The 20,030-nt window shown below is 44.5% G+C and overlaps 1 protein-coding gene across 1 annotated transcript in view; it reads right to left on the reverse strand.

The window, feature by feature from the left end:
- The window catches only part of mthfd1l (methylenetetrahydrofolate dehydrogenase (NADP+ dependent) 1 like), a 203,964-nt gene that overhangs the window by 84,984 nt on the left and 98,950 nt on the right, over nucleotides 1-20,030 (reverse strand). Inside the window, exons 21-24 of the mRNA XM_070891004.1 lie at nucleotides 10,868-11,007; nucleotides 9,978-10,019; nucleotides 6,165-6,265; nucleotides 449-626 (exon numbers count right to left, since the gene is read on the reverse strand). Coding sequence (XP_070747105.1) covers nucleotides 449-626; nucleotides 6,165-6,265; nucleotides 9,978-10,019; nucleotides 10,868-11,007 — 461 coding nt within the window. The remainder of the gene's footprint in view (nucleotides 1-448; nucleotides 627-6,164; nucleotides 6,266-9,977; nucleotides 10,020-10,867; nucleotides 11,008-20,030) is intronic.

Consider the following 20,030-nt stretch of genomic DNA (forward strand, 5'->3'; position numbering starts at 1 on the left):
GGAGTCCAGGCAACTGCGTCGTATTCATGATTAGATTTCATATCAGCTGGTTGGCTCCCTCTGACTTTCATGGCCCCTAGGTGTTTGGAGAGGGCTGTGCTTAACACTATTGGCTCATTGGTGAATGAACCCTAAATCAGTACTGCCGGGCCAGTTAGTATCAGCAACTTAGGATACCTGCAACTTAGCGAGAACCATGGAAGTTAACTTTATATGTGGCCATGAGACTCCATGATGCACACCCAAATGGCCCATGAAGGCAAAAGCCTTGGCACCCCTGCATTATGTTCTCATTGTTGTGCACCAAATTAATTTCAAGCAACTGTAAATAGTTTGTAGCTGATTTTCTCACCACTGTCACTTAATTACTTTGGCTATTATAATTATTGCATCTTTCACAGGAACATTTTGACACTTGGCTAACTAAAAAACATACAGGAAGTCTCACCTTTAGATCATAAAGGTATTTTAAGCTACTCTTCTGGTCTGCAGCCCGTCTGACAGCCTCAGCCAGCCGTACAGACCCTCTGCCCCCAGCAGCCCAGTGGTTGCAGGGGACAGCGTCGTCAGCTCCGCAATGTTTTGCAATTTGACAGACGAGATCAATCTCTGCTTCGGTGTCAGTCCTATGGAAAGAAAGAATGCCATTTATACAGTGCTTTTCACAATCTCAGGGTGTCCAAAAGCACTTTACAGACAAAGTACTTTTGAAGTGCAGTGAATGGCGTAATGTAGGAAATATGGCAGCCAATTTGTGCATAGCAAGGTCCCAATAACAGCAATGTTTGTGAGGGATAAATATTAACAAGGACTCTGGGGAGAATTCCTCTGCCCTTCTTCGAAATAGTGCCGTGGGATCTTTTACATCCACCCCAAAGACTGCACTTCTGATAGTGCAGTACTCTCAGTACTGCATTGAAATGTCAGCCAAGATTATGTGCTCAAATTGCGGGAGTAGGGCTTCAACCCACAATCTTCTCACTCGGAGGCAGGAGTCTCACTCGGAGGCAGGAGTGCTACCAAATGAGCCACTGCTGACACTTGGAAATAAACAGAAGCTCTTAATGGAAAACATGTTCCACAACTAGGGATCTCCGACTAAGAGGTCATTGAATAGATTTAAGGTGGAGATAAAACGATTTTTGAACGATAAGGGAGTCAGGGGATATGGGGAGCGGACAGGGAAGTGGAGCCGAGGCCAGGATCAGATCAGCCATGATCTTATTGAATGGCAAAGCAGGCTCGAGAGGCCAAATGGCCTACTCCTTCTCCTATTTCTTACGTTCTTATAACACAGATTAGTAAATGTGGTCTTCATTCTCTTAATGGGTGTCTTCTACACACAACCCAACTATCCTCAACTGGCCTCTAAACAAAAGACATGTTTTCTTTAATTTCAAACTATTTACCCTGAAATTCCGGTCGGAGGCTTCTTTCGGACGAACCCCTCTGACCAGAGAATTTTTATGAATTTAGCCGGCGGTCCCGGAGGCGCCTGGGATTCCGGTGGGGAGCACTGCAAAGCACGCTCCCGTCCTTGAGGTTCGGACGCAGAAGGTGCAGTCACGTGATTGCACAACCAATCAGGTAAAGTATTCCACCGCATTCTCATTAACAGCAATGAGAACTCTGGATCTACGAGTTCTCATTGCTATTAATGAGAAAAAACAAAACACCATTATAATAAATAAAAAACACCTCACATAACTTTAATTTCTATTAATTTTAATTAATAAAGGTCTTAGAAAAAAAAATTCCGATGTTTTAAAAAAAAATGTTTAATTATGGTTTAAAATAAACTTACCATAGTGGGCAGGGTTTTTAAACAATAAAATGTTTTATTTTAATTTTATTTTATTATGTTTTTGTATGTTTTAAAACTCTTATGCCTGCTTTTATCAGGCGCAAGAGTTTCCAGGATATCCGCTGGTCAAGATATGGGTAAATACCGCAATCTTGTCCGTGCGAATATCCTGGCTGCCGAGATACGGAGCTGGACAGGTCGGAGAAGCCAGTTTTCAGCACATGCGCATTGTGCGCTGAAAACCAGCTTTTGCGATGCCTTCCCAGGTCTGTACACACTCAGTACAGACCCGGGTGGCCGGGATTTCTAGGCCATTCTGTGGGTGTGATTTTTTTCCCTTTCATTCTTTGAGAACTATGACAGCAATGGTTTACCTAATACTCTAATAGGGAACCACTTCAAGCTGTTCCCTATTATCAATGTAATAAACTACTCTACAGGCATCAGATCTGGAGTTGGGGCAAGCTTCTGAATGAAACGTGGGCTAAAGGGTTCAATTCTGAGGTTACGTAGACTAGGCTTGTATTCCCTGGAGTATAGAAGATTAAGGGGTGACCTACTTGAGGTGTTTATGAAGATTAAAAGAGTTGAGCGGGTAGATCGAGAGAAACCATTTCCGCTGGTGGGGAAGTCCAGAACAAGGCAACATAACCTTAAAATTAGCTCGGCCTTTCAGGGGTGATGTCAGGAAGCACTTCTTCACACAAAGGGTAGTGGAAATCTGGAACTCTCCCCCAAAAGGCTGTAGATGCTGGGGGTCAATTGAAAATTTAAAACAAAAATCTTATAGATCTCAGTTTAGGTAAGGATATTAAGGGCCATGATCTAATTGAATGGTAGAACGGGCGCGAGGGGCTGAATGACCTCCTTCTGTTCCTATATTCTGCATGTTGAACTGGAATGCAATCTGGCTCAGGACTTACTTCAAAATAAGAACATTCAAGACCAAGAGATGTACAGCCCATCAACGATCACCCCTAAATACCCCAACTCTTTTTTTTGAGTCGGGAGACAGTTGGGGGGGGGGGAAAGAGAGGAGAGAAACAAGCAGGGTCCCTCTTGGGGTCGGTTTTGACAGGTCATGCTTGGTGCTGGAAGATTAGAACCAAGCAGACCTGTTCCAGACCTGGCAGTCTGATGCCTCAGTCAGGCAATTTCCCTGTACTCCAAGGCACTTTTGATCATTGGTCAATCAGCCTGACCCATTAATAAGATCTGGAGCTCAAGACCCGTCAAAGCTACAGATAACCCTGCAAGCTGATGCCCTTTTGGGTAGGGTGGTCAGTGGACAAGAGGTTACGCAGTGCCGTGTACTCTGCAGTTTTAGCTGCTTAAACTGCAGCGATACTGTTGTGCATACTTCTTTCTAATTATCTGATAATGAAGCATTTTAAACATGGACTTCTTATGTTGTTTACATGGCTCAATTCAAATTAATAGATAATTAAAATTACTTTTGGTGCAGAAAATAGAAATAACTTGGAATTATCAGGAGCAGACTACAGGACAAAGATTGAAGTTTTAATTCACTGTAAATCCAGCACACATCTGCAAGTGATCTTGTTAAAATGGATTGTTTTTACCAATGCAATTCTTTGCAACATATCTTTGCTCACAGCCAGTAGTATCAACTTGCATTTATATAGCGCCTTTAACATGGTAAAACATCCCAAGGCCCTACAGAGTGCTATCAGACAAAATTTGACATGAGTCACAGAGGTTAGGGCAGGTTACCAAAGGTTTGGTCAAAGAGGTAGGTTTTAAGGAGCGACTTAAAAGAGGAGAGAGGGGGAAGAGAGATGTCGGGAGGGAATTCCAGAGTTTAGGGCCTAGGCACGGCCACAATGGTGGGGCGAAGGGAGTGGGGGTGCACCAGAGGACCACAGAGTTCTCGAGGGTAGTAGAGATACATATTGATAGGAAGAATGAGGAGAGACAATACAAGCTAAATGGTACAATTTTAAAGGAGGTGCAAGGAGAGGGACACCTGGGGATGTCAGTGCACAAATCTTTGAAGTTGGCAGGACAGATTAACGAAGCATAGTGGTTATGTTACTAGATTAGTAATCCAGAGACCTGGACTAATGATCTGGAGACACGAGTTAAAATCCCCCCCAAGGCAGCTGGGGAATTTAAATTCAGTTAATTAAATAAATCTGGAATTTAAAGCTAGCATCAGTAATGGTGACCATGGGCCCAATTTTCCTCAATCCATTTTTTCGGCGATTTTGCACGCTGGAAACGGCACCGAAAAACGGGGCCCCATCCTGCCCGCTCTGCCGAATCTCCGGTGTCCCTGCGTGGCGTAGATAGTGAAGTGGGAGGCAGAGCAACAGGCCTGCGCAGAAAACACTGCCGGTAGCTGCGTGCATGCGCAGCGAAGTCTGCGCGCATGCTCCTCGCCCTCACAGCGTGTCCTGTGGGCTGTGAGCAGGACCCGGTGCTCGCAGCCCTTATCCCCGGCCGAAGGGACGCCCCGATCTTCGCCGCACCCTATCCCCGGCCAAGTGGCCTCCCGCACCGGCCCACCGACTTCCCGGGCCGAGGTAGGACTTCAGTTTTATTTTTTATTTATTGATGGTTGTGCTTGAGAGTTTGATGATTTGGGGGGGGGGGGGGGGGAAGGAACTTTTAAAAAAAAACTGATTCTGGCATAAAGGTAGGACTTCTATTTTTTATTTGTTATTGATTGATTGCTTATTACTGTTTGTGGTTTGTTTAGTGCTTTGTAAGTCTTGGTGCAGGTCCTCAGCTTCCTTGTATTTTTTATTTGTTATTGAATGCTTATTTTTGTGCTTTGTAAGTCTTGGTGTTTTAAATGTACTAACCTGCGCTGAATTCTTAACTGCCCGCAATGTTTTTCAGAGCTGGCCACATACGCTGACCTATGTGGATTTGGAGTAAGTTTTAACTGGCCAAAGTGGCATAAATGGCCAAAACTGGCGTAAGTGTCTGGGAACGCCCCCTTTTGAAAAAAAAAACTAAAAAAAAATCGTACCTAACTGGAGCAAATTTTTTGGGGAAAATGGCATTTTTTTTAAACTTACGCCAGAAAAAACAACTTGCTACAAAAATATTGATGCAAGTCATGGAACTACCAGATTGTCGTAAAACCTTTCTGGTTTACTAATGTCCTCTAGGGAAGGAAATCTGCTGGTTTTGCCTAATCTGGCCTATATGTCACTCTTGACCCACAGCAATGTGGTTGACACTTAACTGCCTTCGGAAATGGCCTAGCAAGCCACTCAGTTGTAGAAGGCGGACCACCACCACCTTCTGGTAGGCAATAAATGCTGGCCTCGTCAGTGACACCCACATCCCATGAACGAATAATTTTTTTAAAAAGCGTATGGGATCCTGGGCTTTATAAATAGAGGCACAGAGCACAAAAGCCAGGAAGTTACAATAAACCTAAATAAAACACGAGTTCTGCCCCAGCTGGAGTAATGTGTCCAATTGTGGGCATCACATTTTAAGAAGGATGTGAAGGCTTAGGAGAGGGCACAGTAGGGATTTACGAGAATGGTTCCAGGGATGAGGGATTACAGTTACGCAGATAGACTGGAGAAGCTGGGGTTGTTCTCCTTGGAGCAGAGAAGGCCAAGAGGAGATTTGATGAAGTTGTTTAAAATCATGAGGAGAAACGGTTCCAATGGCTGAAGGGTCGATAACCAGAGGGCACAAATTTAAGACGATTGGCAAAAGAACCAGAGGCGACATGAGGAAAAACTTTTTTTTTTAATGCAACAAGTGGTAAGGATTTGCAATGTATTGCCTGATAGGGTGGTGGATACAGATTCAATAGTTGCCTTCAAAAGGGAATTGGATAAATACTTGAAGGAGAAAAAATTGCAGGGACATGGGGAAAGAGCGGGGGTGTGGGACTAACTGGATTGCTCTTCGAAAGAGCCGGCAAAATGGCAACCTTCTGTGCAGTACTATTCTATGATGCAATAATTGGGAGGGACGAGGTGATGGAGGGATTTGAACACGAGAACGAGAATTTTAAATTCGAGGCTTTACTGGACCGGCAGCGAATATAGGCTGGCGAGCACAGGGGTGATCTAAAGGTGTACCGCACAGTCAGTGGGGCTGTTGGATCAAACACATTTGGTTCCTGTGATGCAGCATCAATCGCTACAACTGCAGTGGGTTTAATCAGCCCTCAGCTCTCCGCCCACTTAGCTTGACGAAACAGTCAGTGACGAGCAGTCCTTTCGCTCACAGACACTCGCACTGATTTGGAATCTCAGACAGTTGTCGTGGAGATGGAGAACCTGCAGTTAGAAATTCCATCGGTGGAACAAGGCCTCTTCAATGCCTAAAGTGCTTCCCCAGAGTCCTCACACGCAACACTTACTTGAAAATATTCACAGCAACCACGACAGGGATCCCGAAGAGCTGAGCGATCTGGATCTGTTTCTGCAGATTACAGCAGCCGTCGGCCACCAGCTTCAGGTTCTAGAACCGCAATGACAACAGGTTACACAGACAAACTTATGATAAATACAGAAAATGTTGGAAATATTCAGCAGGTCAGGCAGCATCGGTGGAGAGAGAAACAAAGATAACGTTTCAGGTCGATGACCTTTCATCAGAACTGGAAAAAGTTAGAGATGTAACAGGTTTTAAGCAAGCACAGGCGCAAGGAAAGGGGAAAGGCGAGGTGTATAGTGTGGGAAGGTAGGCCTACAATCGACCTCGCTGGGCCTGGACTAGGGAGGATCAGCCAGCTTCTCCACACCCAGCTGTTATACAGCACCCCCTGCTGGACACTGCGTACGTGAAGGTCAAGTGAGAGCAGGAACGGAGTTGATTGAGAGGTTGCCCAGGGTTGAACAGCCTACTGACACTCCTCTCAGAAAAGCATGCACACAAAGACTAGGTACTGAAGGGCAATGGGCACCGATCGAGTTGGGGCCATCTGGAAAACAAGAGGGAAATAAGAAGGTGGTGAGTTAGCTATTTAATTCAATGCAAGATCCTTTCATGGGCCAACATTTTGCATTTGTGAAGTTCTGTCTAATGAACTTGTCCACTGAGAGGTTAGAACAAAAAGACTAAACTCATTTCATGTGCAGCTAGCAAGCAATTTCAGCCAAATTATTAGTTTCCATTTAAAAAGGAAACAACTTCTTCAAATTGGAGAGAAACAAACTTACTTTGATTTTCATTTCTCTGCTTGAGAATTTATGAAAGGAAGAGATAGTGAGAGTTCAGAGCAAGTATGTTCCCTTAAAGAAAAAGAGTGGCACTAACAAATCTGGGTGTTAAGGGACACACAGAGTAAGATAAAGAAAAAAAAGGGAAGCTTATAACAGATACCAAGGGCTAAATACTGCAGAAACCAGAGAGGACTATAGAAAGTGCAGGGGAAATTAAAAAAGAAATTAGGAAAGCAAAGAGAGGGCATGAAAAAATATTGGCAAATAAAATCAAGGAAAACCCAAAGATATTTTATAAATACATTAAGAGCAAGAGGATAACTAAAGAAAGAGTGGGGCCTATTAGAGACCATAAAGGTAACCTGTGTTGGAGGCTGAAGATGTGGGTATGGTTCTCAATGAATATTTTGCGTCTGTTTTCACAAGAGAGGAACGATGCAGACATTGCCATCAGGGAGGAGTTTGAAATAAACATGGTGAGAGAGGAAGTATTTAGGGGTTTAGCATCTTTGAAAGTGGACAAATCCCCAGGCCCAGATGAAAGGTATCCCACGCTGTTAAGAGAAGAGAGGAAATAGCAGAGGCTCTGACCATCATTTTCCAATCCTCTCTGGCTACAGGCGTGGTGCCAGAGGACTGGAGGACTGCTAACATTGTACCTTTGTTTAAAAAGGGAAAAAGAGATAGACTGAGTAATTACAGGCCAGTCAGCCTAACCCTCAGGAAAATTATTGGAAAAAATTCTGAGTGACAGGATAAATCTTCACTTAGAAAGACACGGATTAATCAAGGACAGTCTGCTAGCATAGATTTGTAAAAGGAAGGTTGCGTCTGACTAACTTGATTGAATTTTTTGAGGAGGGTCGATGAGGGTAGTGCATCTGATGCAGCCGATATAGATTTTAGCAAGGCTTTTGATAAGGTCCCATATGGCAGACTAGTCACGAAAGTAATAGCCCATGGGATCCAAGGCAAAGTGGTAAGTTGGATCCAAAATTGGGTCAGAGACAGGAAGCAAAGGGTAATGGTTGGTGGGTGTTTTTGTGACTGGAAGGATGTTTCCAGTGGGATTCTGCAGAGCTCAGTACTAGGTCTCTTGCTTGTTGTGGTATATATCAATGATTTGGACTTGAATGTAGGCGGTATGATTAAGAAGTTTACAGATGATACAAAAAATTGGCTGTGTGGTTGATAATGAAGAAGAAAGCTGTGGACTGCAGGAAGATATCAATGTACTGGTCAGGTGTGTAGAACAGTGGCAAATGGAATTCAATTCGGAGAAGTGTGAGGTAATGCATTTGGGGAGGGATAACAAGGCATGGGCATACACAATAAATGGTAGGACACCGAGAAGTGTAAAGGAACAGAGGGACCTTGGAGTGCATGTCCACAGATAGCAGGACAGGTAGATAAGGTGGTTAAGAAGGCATACGGGATACTTGCCTTTATTTGCCGAGGCAGAGAATACATGAGCAGGGAGGTTATGCTTGAACTGTATAAAACACTAGTTAGGTCACAGCTAGAGTACTACGTGCAGTTCTAGTCACCACATTACAGGAAAGATGTAATTGCACTAGAGGGTACAGAGGAGATTTACGAGGATGTTGCCTGGACTGGAGAATTTTAGCTATGAGGAAGGATTGGATAGGCTGGGTTGCTTTCTTTTGAACCGAGGAAGCCGAGGAGAGACCTAATTGAGGTGTATAACATTATGAGGGGCCTCGATAGAGTGGATAGGAAGGACCTATTTCCTTTAGCAGACGGGTCAATAACCAGGGGGCATAGATTTAAAGTGGTAAGAGGTTTAGAGGGGATTGGAGGAGAATACTTTTCATCCAGGAGTGTGATCGGGGTCTGGAACTCACCGCCTGAAAGGGTGGTAGAGACAGAAACCCTCATTGCAATTACAAAGTTCCTGGATATGCACCTGAAGTGCCATAACCTACAAGGCTACGGAACAACAGCTGGAAAGTGGGATTAGGCTGGATAGCTCTTTGTCGGTCGGCATGAACACAATGGGTCAAAATGGCCTCCTTCTGTGCTGTAAATTTCTCCGATTCTATGAAAAGCGCAGATAAGGGCAGAGAGTGAAATCACAACTGAAATGATGAGGAGAAACAGCCTCTACAGAGAAAGGAGCTGGTATTCACTGGGATGAATAGAATATTCAGAAACATGGTACAGGTCACCATCTGTCGATTGTGGCACCAACCGGCGGCGGCGGCGCTCTCATGGGGCAATTTTGGAAAGGGGGTCACCGCTGGTCGGTAAGGGGTCGGCACGTACATGACGCAGTGGGGAAAACGGGCAGGGCGGTCCCCTACACCGCTCCAAAACCTGGGCAATATCCAAAATGGCGACCCTTCCGCAGCGACCAGTCCACACCGACCTGTGGCAACAGGCCTTATAGCAAGGGGCAATTTCAGCCCCTTGTATCTTAATGGACTCAACATTCAACGTGTCCAGTCAAAACAGTGGAACACAAATCAGAGAAAGTGGTGATTAAACTGTACAAGCTGTGGTCAGACCGCATTTGGAGTATTGCGTCCAGTTCTGGTTACTGAGACACAAGGCAGACATCCAGGTGCTGGAGGAATTGCAGAGAAGAGGCACAACACCCGATCCCCAGTGTTGGAGTTCGGAGCAAAGACTGGACAGATTTAGATTTGTCACCCTCGAAAGAAGGCACCCAACAGCTGATTTTGTAGAGGTACAGTCAATAAAGTGGAAAAGATAAACCGGAAAACTAAACTACAACAGCAAAACAGTTCCAATTGCAGGATCTCCCACCCCAGCAGTAGACAGACAACCCTATCATAGACCAGCGAGTTAATTGAAAGCACATTCATTTCTATGGAATTCTCAAAATCTACTTAAATTCTTATCTGAAGATTTTATCGTTCAAATATGAATTCCAGTACGCTAAAGATATCATATGTTGAGTGCACGGATTACATCACTGAGGAAACCTGAAGCCATTTCTGGTCTCTTTGTTGAAGTATACCCACCTCCTCCATGTACTCTTTTGATAGAGGCTTGCCTGCAGTGACCTGAAACAGGGCAAGTTAGTGACAGTCGTTAGTTTAAATCCTGGTCAACAGACACTAGCACAATAACGGACAAGTTCAAATGCACGTGTGAGATTACATTTTACAGAAGTCATTTTTCGGTGATTTTCAAATGAAACAAAATCAAAACATTTAGCAGCAAAGACAAGAAAGACTTGCATTCGTAGAACACTTTTCACGACCACAGGACATCCCAAAGCATGTAACAGCCAATCAAATACTTTTAAATACTTGATAAATATTGGCCGGGACACCAAGGAGCACTCCCCTGCTCTTTTTCGAATAGTGCCGGGAGCTTTTATGTCCCGTCCCCGTCCCCCCCCCCTCCCCGAGGGGGCAGGTGGGGGTCTCAGTTTAACATCCCAACTGAAACACTGCAGCTTCGACAGTGCAGCACTCCCTCGGTATTGCACTGGACTGTCTGGATTATGTGCTCAAATCCCTGGAATGGAGCTTGAACCCATGACCTTCTGATTCAGAGAAGTGCTATCACTGAACCACGACTGACAATGGCCCTGAACCAATGGGTGTGAACACTCATCTCATCGCTCTGTTGAGTCGTGTCAGGAAGCTACGACCCATAACCACTAGGTCCTTCCCAGTTCACGTACAAACGGAATAATTGTGTCTGCTTAAGCGAATAACATAGCATATGAAATTTTACATTCTATCCTCAAACATCAATTCTTGCTCATTGATCTTCCCACGGTTGTTTGAATCGGTCTTTGTGTACGGCATGAAAACATCTCCTGGCCTAGACAGATCAACCATGATCTAATTGAATGGCAGAATGGTCTACTGTTGTTCCTATGTTTACACTATTCACTCACATTGGGCCCTCCACCGTGCATCTTCAAGGCTCTGATTGTTGCCACAAGCACCACCACGTCAGGCTGAAGGCCTGAGGCCCTGCACTTGATGTTGAAGAACTTCTCCATCCCGATGTCAGCGCCAAAACCAGCTTCAGTCACTAAAAGACAAGGCATTATGCAATTAGACCACCCGGAAATTAAAAAACAATATAGGCCTAAGCAAACCCACTTTTAACCAGAAAGTTTTCTAAAACTCTGCAAATAGTATATACACTAACAAAAAAATGGACTTTTCCCCATTTGTAATTATAAGATAGGAACAGAAGAACAGGAGGAGGCCATTCAGCCCCTTGAGCTGGTTCCGTCATTCAATAAGATCCTGGCAGGTCTGTAATCTCAATTCCATCCACCTGCTTTGGGTCCACATCTTTTTATACCCTTGTCTCCCAAAAATCTATTAATCTCAAGAGTTAAAATTATTAACAGCTATCATCTACTGCTTTTTGAGAGTGTGTTCCACACTTCTACCAACCTTTGTGTGAAAAAGTGTTTCCTAATTTCTCTCCTGAATGGCCTAGCTCTGATTTCAAGGTTATTTCCCCTTGTCCTAGACTCCACACCAATAGAAACAGTGTCTCTCGATTTACCCCATCAATTCCTTGCAAAATCTTAAAAACCTCAATCAAATCACCCCTTAACCTTCAATATGTTAGGGAATACAAGCCTAGTTTATGTAATCTCTCCTCAATCTAATCCTTAGAGCCTTGGTAACATTCTGGTGAATCTGCACTGCATTCCTTCAAAGGCCAATATATCCCTTACAAGGTGTGGTGCCCGGAACTGAGCACAGTACTCCAGATGTGGTCTAACCAGGGCTTTGTGTAGATGTAGCAACACTTCCTTCCCTTTATATTCTAGCCTCTAGTTATAAAGGCTAACTGTCCACTAGCCTTTCTGATTATTTTTTGTACCTGACTATTTCACTTTAGTGATCTATGTACATGGACCCCTAAATTCCCTTGGACCTCCACTGTTCCTAGCTTTTCATTATTTAAATAATACTCGGATCTATCCTTTTCTGGTCCAAAATGGATGATCTTACACTTTCGTTGAAATCCATGCATCACAATTTTATATCAATGTCTCATGTAATTTTATGCTCCCGTCTACAATACTCACTATGCTACCAATATTTGGGTCATCAGCAAACGTGGATATATGGCCATCTATTGTGTTATCCAAGTCATTAATAAATATAGTGAATAGTTGAGACCCTTGTGGTCCTTGTGGGACACCACCAGCCACTGCCTTCTAATTCGAGTATATACCCATTATCCCTACCCTTCTACTGTCTAACCAGGTCAGTAATTTGCCTTCAGTTCCATGAGCTTTAATTTTAGCTAACAGTCTCTTACATGGCACTTTATCAAATGCCTTCTAGAAATCCATATAAACTACATTCGTAGACATGTCCACTACTTTAGTTACTTCCTCAAAAAATTCAATTAGGTTAATTTAGACATGACCTATCCTTCACAAATCCATGTTGGCTCTCTCTAATCAACTCAAATTTCTCTAAGTGCTGAGTAGACAAGGTTACTTTTCATACACCTACACATGTACACTGTATAAAATACATGCATATATACATACAAATGTTCAAATATATACACATAAATCCAGATAGGCACACAATATCATGCATATTTATATACACATTTATATCAAGACACATTATATAGACGACTACTGACAATTCAGTTATTTCTGCACTAAAGATGTATTTATCTAACAATTTTCATCACGCAATGTAAATAAAAGCAAAGCAGGAATTTAGTGCTAAAAAAATTAATAAATAATCTGAATTAAGCAACTTTGAATTAACGGCAAACTCGTGTACACACCATCTTACAACACGCACACTTATGCTCTTGGAAAGTGTGACTTTCATTTATATAGCGCCTTTCACGACCACCAGAAGTCCAAAAGTGCTTTATAGCCAATAAAGTACTACTGAAATTGTAATGTAGGAAACGCGACAGCCAATTTGTGCACAGCAAGCTCCCACAAACAGCAATGTGAGATATTGACCAGATAATGATCAGATCAGCCATGATCCTATTAAATGGCAGAGCAGGCTCAAGGGGCCCAATGGCCTACTCCTATTTCTTATAATCTGTATGTGTGATGTTGATGGAGGGATAAATAGTGGCGAGGACATCGGGGACAACTCCCCAGCTCCTCTTGCCATGGGATCTTTTACGTCCACCTGCGAGAGCTGATGGGGCCTCGGTCCTATCCAAAAGACGGCACCTCAGACAGTGCAGCTCTCCCTCAGGACTGCACTGGACGGTCAGCCTAGATTTTTGTGCTCAAGTCCCTGGAGTGGACTTGCAGCCACAACCTTCTGGCTCAGAGACGAGAGTGCTACCCACTGAGCCATGGCTGCTACTTTACACACACACACATCTGTGTTGGATTTTATTGATTTTAATTTACAACAAAAATGATCAAAAGGTGCAATGGCTCACCAATTTATGTAACACCACCTCCGGTTTTATTTGAAACACAGGAATCAGTCCCTCCCATGTCTCACGGGGTTAAATGATTAAGTTGAATGCAAGGGAGGAGTCAGAGAGTTTCGCATTCGGCTATCGTTGGTACAAATGCCAACTAGCGTCACATCACAACATTCTCACCCGTTTCCTCTGTTGCTGACACGAGTGTATCTGGGATTTTAAATCTCCAGAGCAACAGTTGCTGAGATTGGATTGTGAAGACTAGAGATTCTGTGTAAGAGGATGCACCGGTGAACAACAGGATCTGCTTTTTCATTCTCACCCCTAAGTCAGTCATGCTTAAGCTTCGTCCTGGGTGAATTCTCTTTGTACACAGTCCTTCCCAGTCAAGATTACAACTTGCATTTATATAGCATCTTTAGCATAGTAAAACCTCCCAAAGCCTTTCAGAGGACCTACATCAAACAAAATTTGCCAGAGAAAGCGACATTAGGACGCCTGACCAAACGGTTTTAAAGCGCATCTTAAGGAAGGAGAGAGAAATGGAGGCGGTGAGGTTTAGGGAGGAAATTCCAGACCTTGGGGCCTCGACAGCTGAATGAACAGCTGCCAATGATGAAGCGATTAAAATCAGGGATGTGCAATAGGCCAGAAACGCAGATATCTGAGTTTGTGTAGGGCTGGAAGAGGTTACAGAGACAGGGAGGGAGAGGCCACGGACAAACATTTAGGTTTGTACATACACCTGGTCAGTCCTCCTCATCTAAACAAGCCAAGGTAAGAGGGCGGCGGTACGTTTTCTATAGTGCAGGGATATAAGGAAAGAGCCGGGGGAGTGGGACTGACTGGGTTGCTCGATGGGCTGAATGGCCTCCTTCTGTGCTGTACTATTCTATGATTCTAACATGTTGAAGGAAATGAGCTTCCACTCCAACACCTGTCCAAAGTAGAATTTCCTTTCCTGTGCACAGGCCTCATTATTCACCTATTGACATCCACTGATCCCAAGGACACAGGACATGTTGAATGCAAGGCTCCCGGTGGAACTGTCAGGCCATGTGCGAATTGCCACTTTTAGGCCAGAGGGAGGAAAAATAACATTTTAAAAAGCATTTTCTACCCTTTTAGAAGCTTCACATTGGTGCAGAACTGTGATATTATGTATAAGTCCACTCTCTCCAACAATGCTATTTAATTAGTGGCTCAAACATAGCCAGGGTTAACCAGAGTGACTGCACTTTGAAGACTAATTAACAGATGCAGCTATGGTGTAAGCACAGTTGACCCCGTTAAGAGGTCACATTCCCTTCAAACTATTAGTACCCATGAGATGACACACTGATTTAACTTGGTGAACTGAAGACAAACCCGGGTAACTTTATGACGTCAGGAAGACTTCACTGGTTCAATGGGCACAGCTTTATTACAGTTGTATTTCCCGTCTTGCTGCATCCTCTTCAGTCAACAAAGTTATCATGAATCAGATCCGTTCTTGGAAAGAGAGCCCATTATGTGCGAGGGGAAGGAAGCACAATTACAGCTCTGCACGCTGGATGCTGGATACTATTTGCAGAGGAAACGCCACAGGAAAGTGAACCAGTTGACAGTCAAGCCTACACTCGGGCAGCTGTTCGCACCTCATTAATGTGCAATTACCTGTCATCAAGTCCTTTCTGCTGCCCGTATCCTAACTTGTACCAAGTCCTCCTCACTCCTGTGCTCGCTGACCTACACGGGCAACACCTCCAATTTAAAATTCTCATCTTGGCGTTCAAATCCTTCCATGCCTCCCTATCTGTATACTATCACCCAGCCCTACAACCCTCCGAGATCTCTGCGCTCCTCCAATTCTGGCCTCTTGCACATCCCCAATTTTCATCACTCCACAATTGCCGGCTGTGCCTTCAGTTGCCTAAGCCCTGGAATTCCCTCCCTAAACCTCTCTCCTCCGTTAAGATGCTCCTTAAAAGCTACCTCTTTGACCAAGCCTGTCCTAATATCTCGTGAGGCTCGGTGTTAAACTTTGTCCGACAACAATCTGGTGTATCGCCTCGAGATGTTTTAATACATTAAAGGTGCTATATAAATGCAAGTTGTAGTTTTTTCAGGAAGTGCCACGCCTTCAATCGCCACCCTCGCCCCTCTCCCCCCTCCCCCCACCACCAATGCATTAAAACACAAACATGCAGTAAAACACGTGAAGTAATAGGCCCACAGAATGTTTATACACGGCATTAACAATAAAGCTAATTGTATCACAGCGTACTACAGTTAAAGAAAACTTGATCCTGTGGACGTATGCAGTTTGTTTTCCTGCATTATGGGGAGTTTCACTGCCCTGCCCTATTTGGCTAGTTCCCCTAGACAAGGGGCCTGTAGCCTGTGGGTTAATGCTCCCCCGATCAGCTCGGTCAACCTCTAGCCATGGCTCAGTGGGTAGCACCCTCACCTCCAAGTCAGAAGTCTTGGGTTCAAGTTCCACTTCAGAGACTGAACCCATAATCCAGCCCGACACTTCACCAAAGTGAGTACTGCACTGTCAGAGGCGCCATCTTTCAGATGAGGCGTTAAACCGAGGCCCTGTCTCATGTGGGCATAAAAGATCCCACACCACTATTTCGAAGAGGAGCTGGGATTTCTCCCCCGTGTCTTCGCCAATCAACATAGGCAGTCCCTCGAAATCGAGGAAGACTTGCTTCCACTCTAAAAGCGAGGTCTCAGGTGACTGTACAGTCCAATGCAGGAATTACAGTCTCTGTCACAGGTGGGACAGACAGTAGTTGGAGGAAAGGGTGGGTGGGGAGTCTGGTTTGCCGCACGCTCCTTCCGCTGCCTGCGCTTGGTTTCTGCATCTCTCGGCGACGAGACTCGAGATGCTCAGCACCCTCCCGGATGCTCTTCCTCCACTTGGGGCGGTCTTTGGCCAGGGATTCACAGGTGCCGGTGGGGATGTTACACTTTACCAAGGAGGCTTCGAGGGTGTCCTTGGAAGCATTTCCTCTGCCCACCTGTGGGCTCGCTTGCCGTGTAGGAGTTCCGAGTAGAGCACTTGCTTAGGGAGTCTTGTGTCGGGCATGCGGACTTGGACAACGTGGACCATTTTCCATACCTCGGGAGCCTACTATCAGCAAGGGCAGACTTCGATGACGAGGTCCAACACCGCCTCCAGTGTGCCAGCGCAGCCTTCGGTCGCCTGAGGAAGAGAGTGTTTGAAGACCAGGAGCTCAAATCTGGCACCAAGCTTATGGTCTACAAGGTAGTAATGATACCTGCCCTCCTATATGGCTCAGAGACGTGAACTATATACAGCAGACACCTCAAAGTGCTGGAGAAGTATCACCAGCGCTGCTTCTGCAAGATCCTGCAAATCCACTGGGAGGATAGACGCACCAACGTCAGTCTTCCCACTCAAGCCAACATCGAAGCATTGACCATGCTCGACCAGCTCTGTTGGGCGGGCCACATCTTGGACAATATTTATCACTCAAACAACATTACTAAAAATAGTTTGTCTGGACATTTATCCCATTAAACACAAGAAATAGGAGCAGGAGTAGGCCATTTGACCCCTCGAGCCTGCTCCACCATTTAATAAGATCATGGCGGATCTGATCATGGACTCAGTTCCACTTCCCTGCCCGCTCCCCATAACCCTTTATTCCCTAATCACTCAAAAATCTGTCTATCTCTGCCTTAAATATATTCAATTGCTGTTTGTGAGAGCTTGCTCGCAAATTGATTGCTACGTTTCCCTACATTACAATACTTCAAAAGTACTTAATTGGCTGTAAAGCGCATTGGGACATCCGGAGGTCATGAAAGGCAAGTTTGTTCTTTTATTTTAGAGCATGTGGACAACGGGCACTCCTGTACTTCAGTACTACAGGTTGAACCTCCCTTATCCAGAACACCCTTATCCAGAACCACCCCTCGTCCAGAACCATTCCCGGCCACCAGATGGCGCATGCGCAGAACTCCGACATGAACAAATTGAAGTCCTTCCTCGCTGCCAACTCCCGCAATAGCTGGCCTGACCCCGCGTCCACCGTCCGCTGCCCACCACCCCCCCGCCCCTCCCCTCCCTCCCCCCAAAGACCTCTCTGCCGCACTCCCAGCCCCAATATCCCTTTGCTCAGTACCTGTACCATCCAATTTAACGTGACCACCCCTCGTCCAGAAAAATCCCTTATACAGAACAAGCCAGGTCCGAGGGTTCCGGATAAGGGAGGTTTCAACCTGTACCAGTCCCGTCTGGTTGGAATGGAGCTGCATCTCCAGAAGATCAGAAAAGCAACGTAAACCAGTTAAACACACTTTAATCAGGTGAACACTTTCCCCGATGACGTCATCGATTATATTCTTCGTAAAAGTCATTAAATACATTTTTAAAAAGGATTCCACACAAAAGAATCCCTGCTAATTATACGAATAAGCCAATGGAATGATGCAATAGAGCAGCACGGAGTTTTTTAGTTATTTCATGATGTGCATATATATATTTTTTTAAGTATTCTTGGCAATGAGCACAGAAATCCAGCTCAGAATTGTCAAATTAAGAAAGACAGATATATTAAGACACTGTTCCAACAACAGGATTTGCTGGAATTAAACAGATCAGCTTCTGTGCATTTGTCAAGGGCTAATGAGAAAGCTTTTCAAAGGGATATTTTTTTTTTGAAATTGAAGAAATCAACAGAAAAATAATTCTAGAAAAATGCAGCAGGATGTTACGTGAATGGACGCTGTTCGATGCAAAGAACAATAAGAGGGGTCTGGCCTGTGTGATTTCAAAGGAAACGGGTGCATAAGCAAGTTAGCTGGAACAAAGCGAACCTGCACTAGTTCCATGTCCCAAACCGCAGAAACACAAATTCAAAATACAAGCAGCCGCCCAGTGAACTCTGAACCCAAGGTTCAACTGCAGCCAAAATTAACAGAACAACAAAGAATTTGATACTTTTCCCCTTCTTACTGATTTTCTCTTCAAAGAACTTGCGTTTATATAGTGCCTTTCAAGACCTCATGACGTCTCAAAGCATTTCACAGCCAATTAAGTACTTGTGAAGTGTAGTTACTGCTGTAATGTAGGGAAACGCAGCAGCCAATTAGCACACAGCAAGGTTCCACAAACAGCAATGAGATAAATGACCAAGTAAACTGTCTTTTTTGTGGCGAAGGGATAAATATTGGCCAGGACACCGGGACAAATCCCCCTGCTCTTCTTCAAATGGTGCCATGGGATCTTCTACATCTGCATTTCCCACAAAGTAAAGCGCTTTGAGACATCCGGTGGTCATGAAAGGCGCTATATAAACGCAAGTCTTTCTTTTTACGCGAGAACGCAGACGGGACCTTGATTTAATGTTTCGTCAGAAAGATGTCAACTGACAGTGCATCGTCCCTCAGTACTGCACTGGAGTTTGTGTTCAAGTCTCTGAAGTGGGACTTGAACCCACGATATTCAGACTACCGAGGCGAGAGTGCTACCAACACAGCCACGATTGATTCTCTCACTGCCTTGCCGTTAATTCCTGCAGAAATCTCACAATGCTCCGGTGTTGGTGCAATCTCTCTATTATGCAGCTCCTTGTATGATTGCCAAACATTTGCATGGGCTATCACCCAATCAGCAGGTTTGTGGGTCTCCATCAAGCCAGATGTTGAAAGAGCAGCATCTACTGTTGGAGATGAACTTGCTGATTTATTTTACAAAGGCAACACATTGATGGGGAAAACAAACAACTCTCGGTGAGCTATCCCACAAAACATCTGCACACTCGGCATCCTCCCTGTCCTGGAGATACTTTCCCCAAAGTGCTGACAAAGGCGGTGCGCAGTCATACCGACCGCAAAATCTGCCCCATTATATTCTAATTGCTTCCCCGACTCTACCTGAAGGGACTTTCCTCACCTTCCAGTGGATTTCTTCTGACTTCTGGAAACTTGCATCTGTAGGACTAGCACTGGGAATGATGGAGGTGTTTGACATCCAAACTCATTGTAACGCGCCACTATCTTTCATTTAAACATATTTGGAGAATAGCTTTTTTTCCAATTTATGAAAACCCCCCCAAGGTTAACAGCTGTCACTTCCCAAATATTTCTTATAAGTGCAAGGATTAAATATTAATACCAATTGTATGACTTGTTCTTGTCAAAACACTTCAATACCCATCACCCATGTCCTCATGTACGCTGATGATAGCCAATTCTACTTCCCTCCCATCTCCATTAACTTGAAAAAGGCAGAAACAAATGGACTCCAGTTGACTACCTTCAACAGTCACCTCCTCACGACACCTGTAACATTCACAGTCATGTGCTCATCGGAATAGGAGTAGGCCATTCAGTCCCTCGAGCCTGCTCTGCCTTTCAATTAGAACACAGTTAATCTGTATCCCAACTCCATCTAGCTGCCTTGGTTCCGTAACCCCATACCATTATCTAACAAAACCCTATCAATTGCAGTTTTGAAATTTTCCATTGACCCTCAGCCTCAACAGTTTTGGGGGGAAAGAGTTCCAGATTTTCATTACCCTTTGTATGAAGAAGTGCTTCCTGACATCACTCTTGAACCTTGTACTTTCTTTTCCGGGCTCCCCCATCAGAGGAACTAGTTTCTATCTATCTACCCTACTCCGTTGAAAACCCTCAATCAGATC

This window comes from Pristiophorus japonicus, chromosome 9, assembly GCF_044704955.1.
Source record: "Pristiophorus japonicus isolate sPriJap1 chromosome 9, sPriJap1.hap1, whole genome shotgun sequence".
Taxonomy (NCBI): domain Eukaryota; kingdom Metazoa; phylum Chordata; class Chondrichthyes; family Pristiophoridae; genus Pristiophorus; species Pristiophorus japonicus.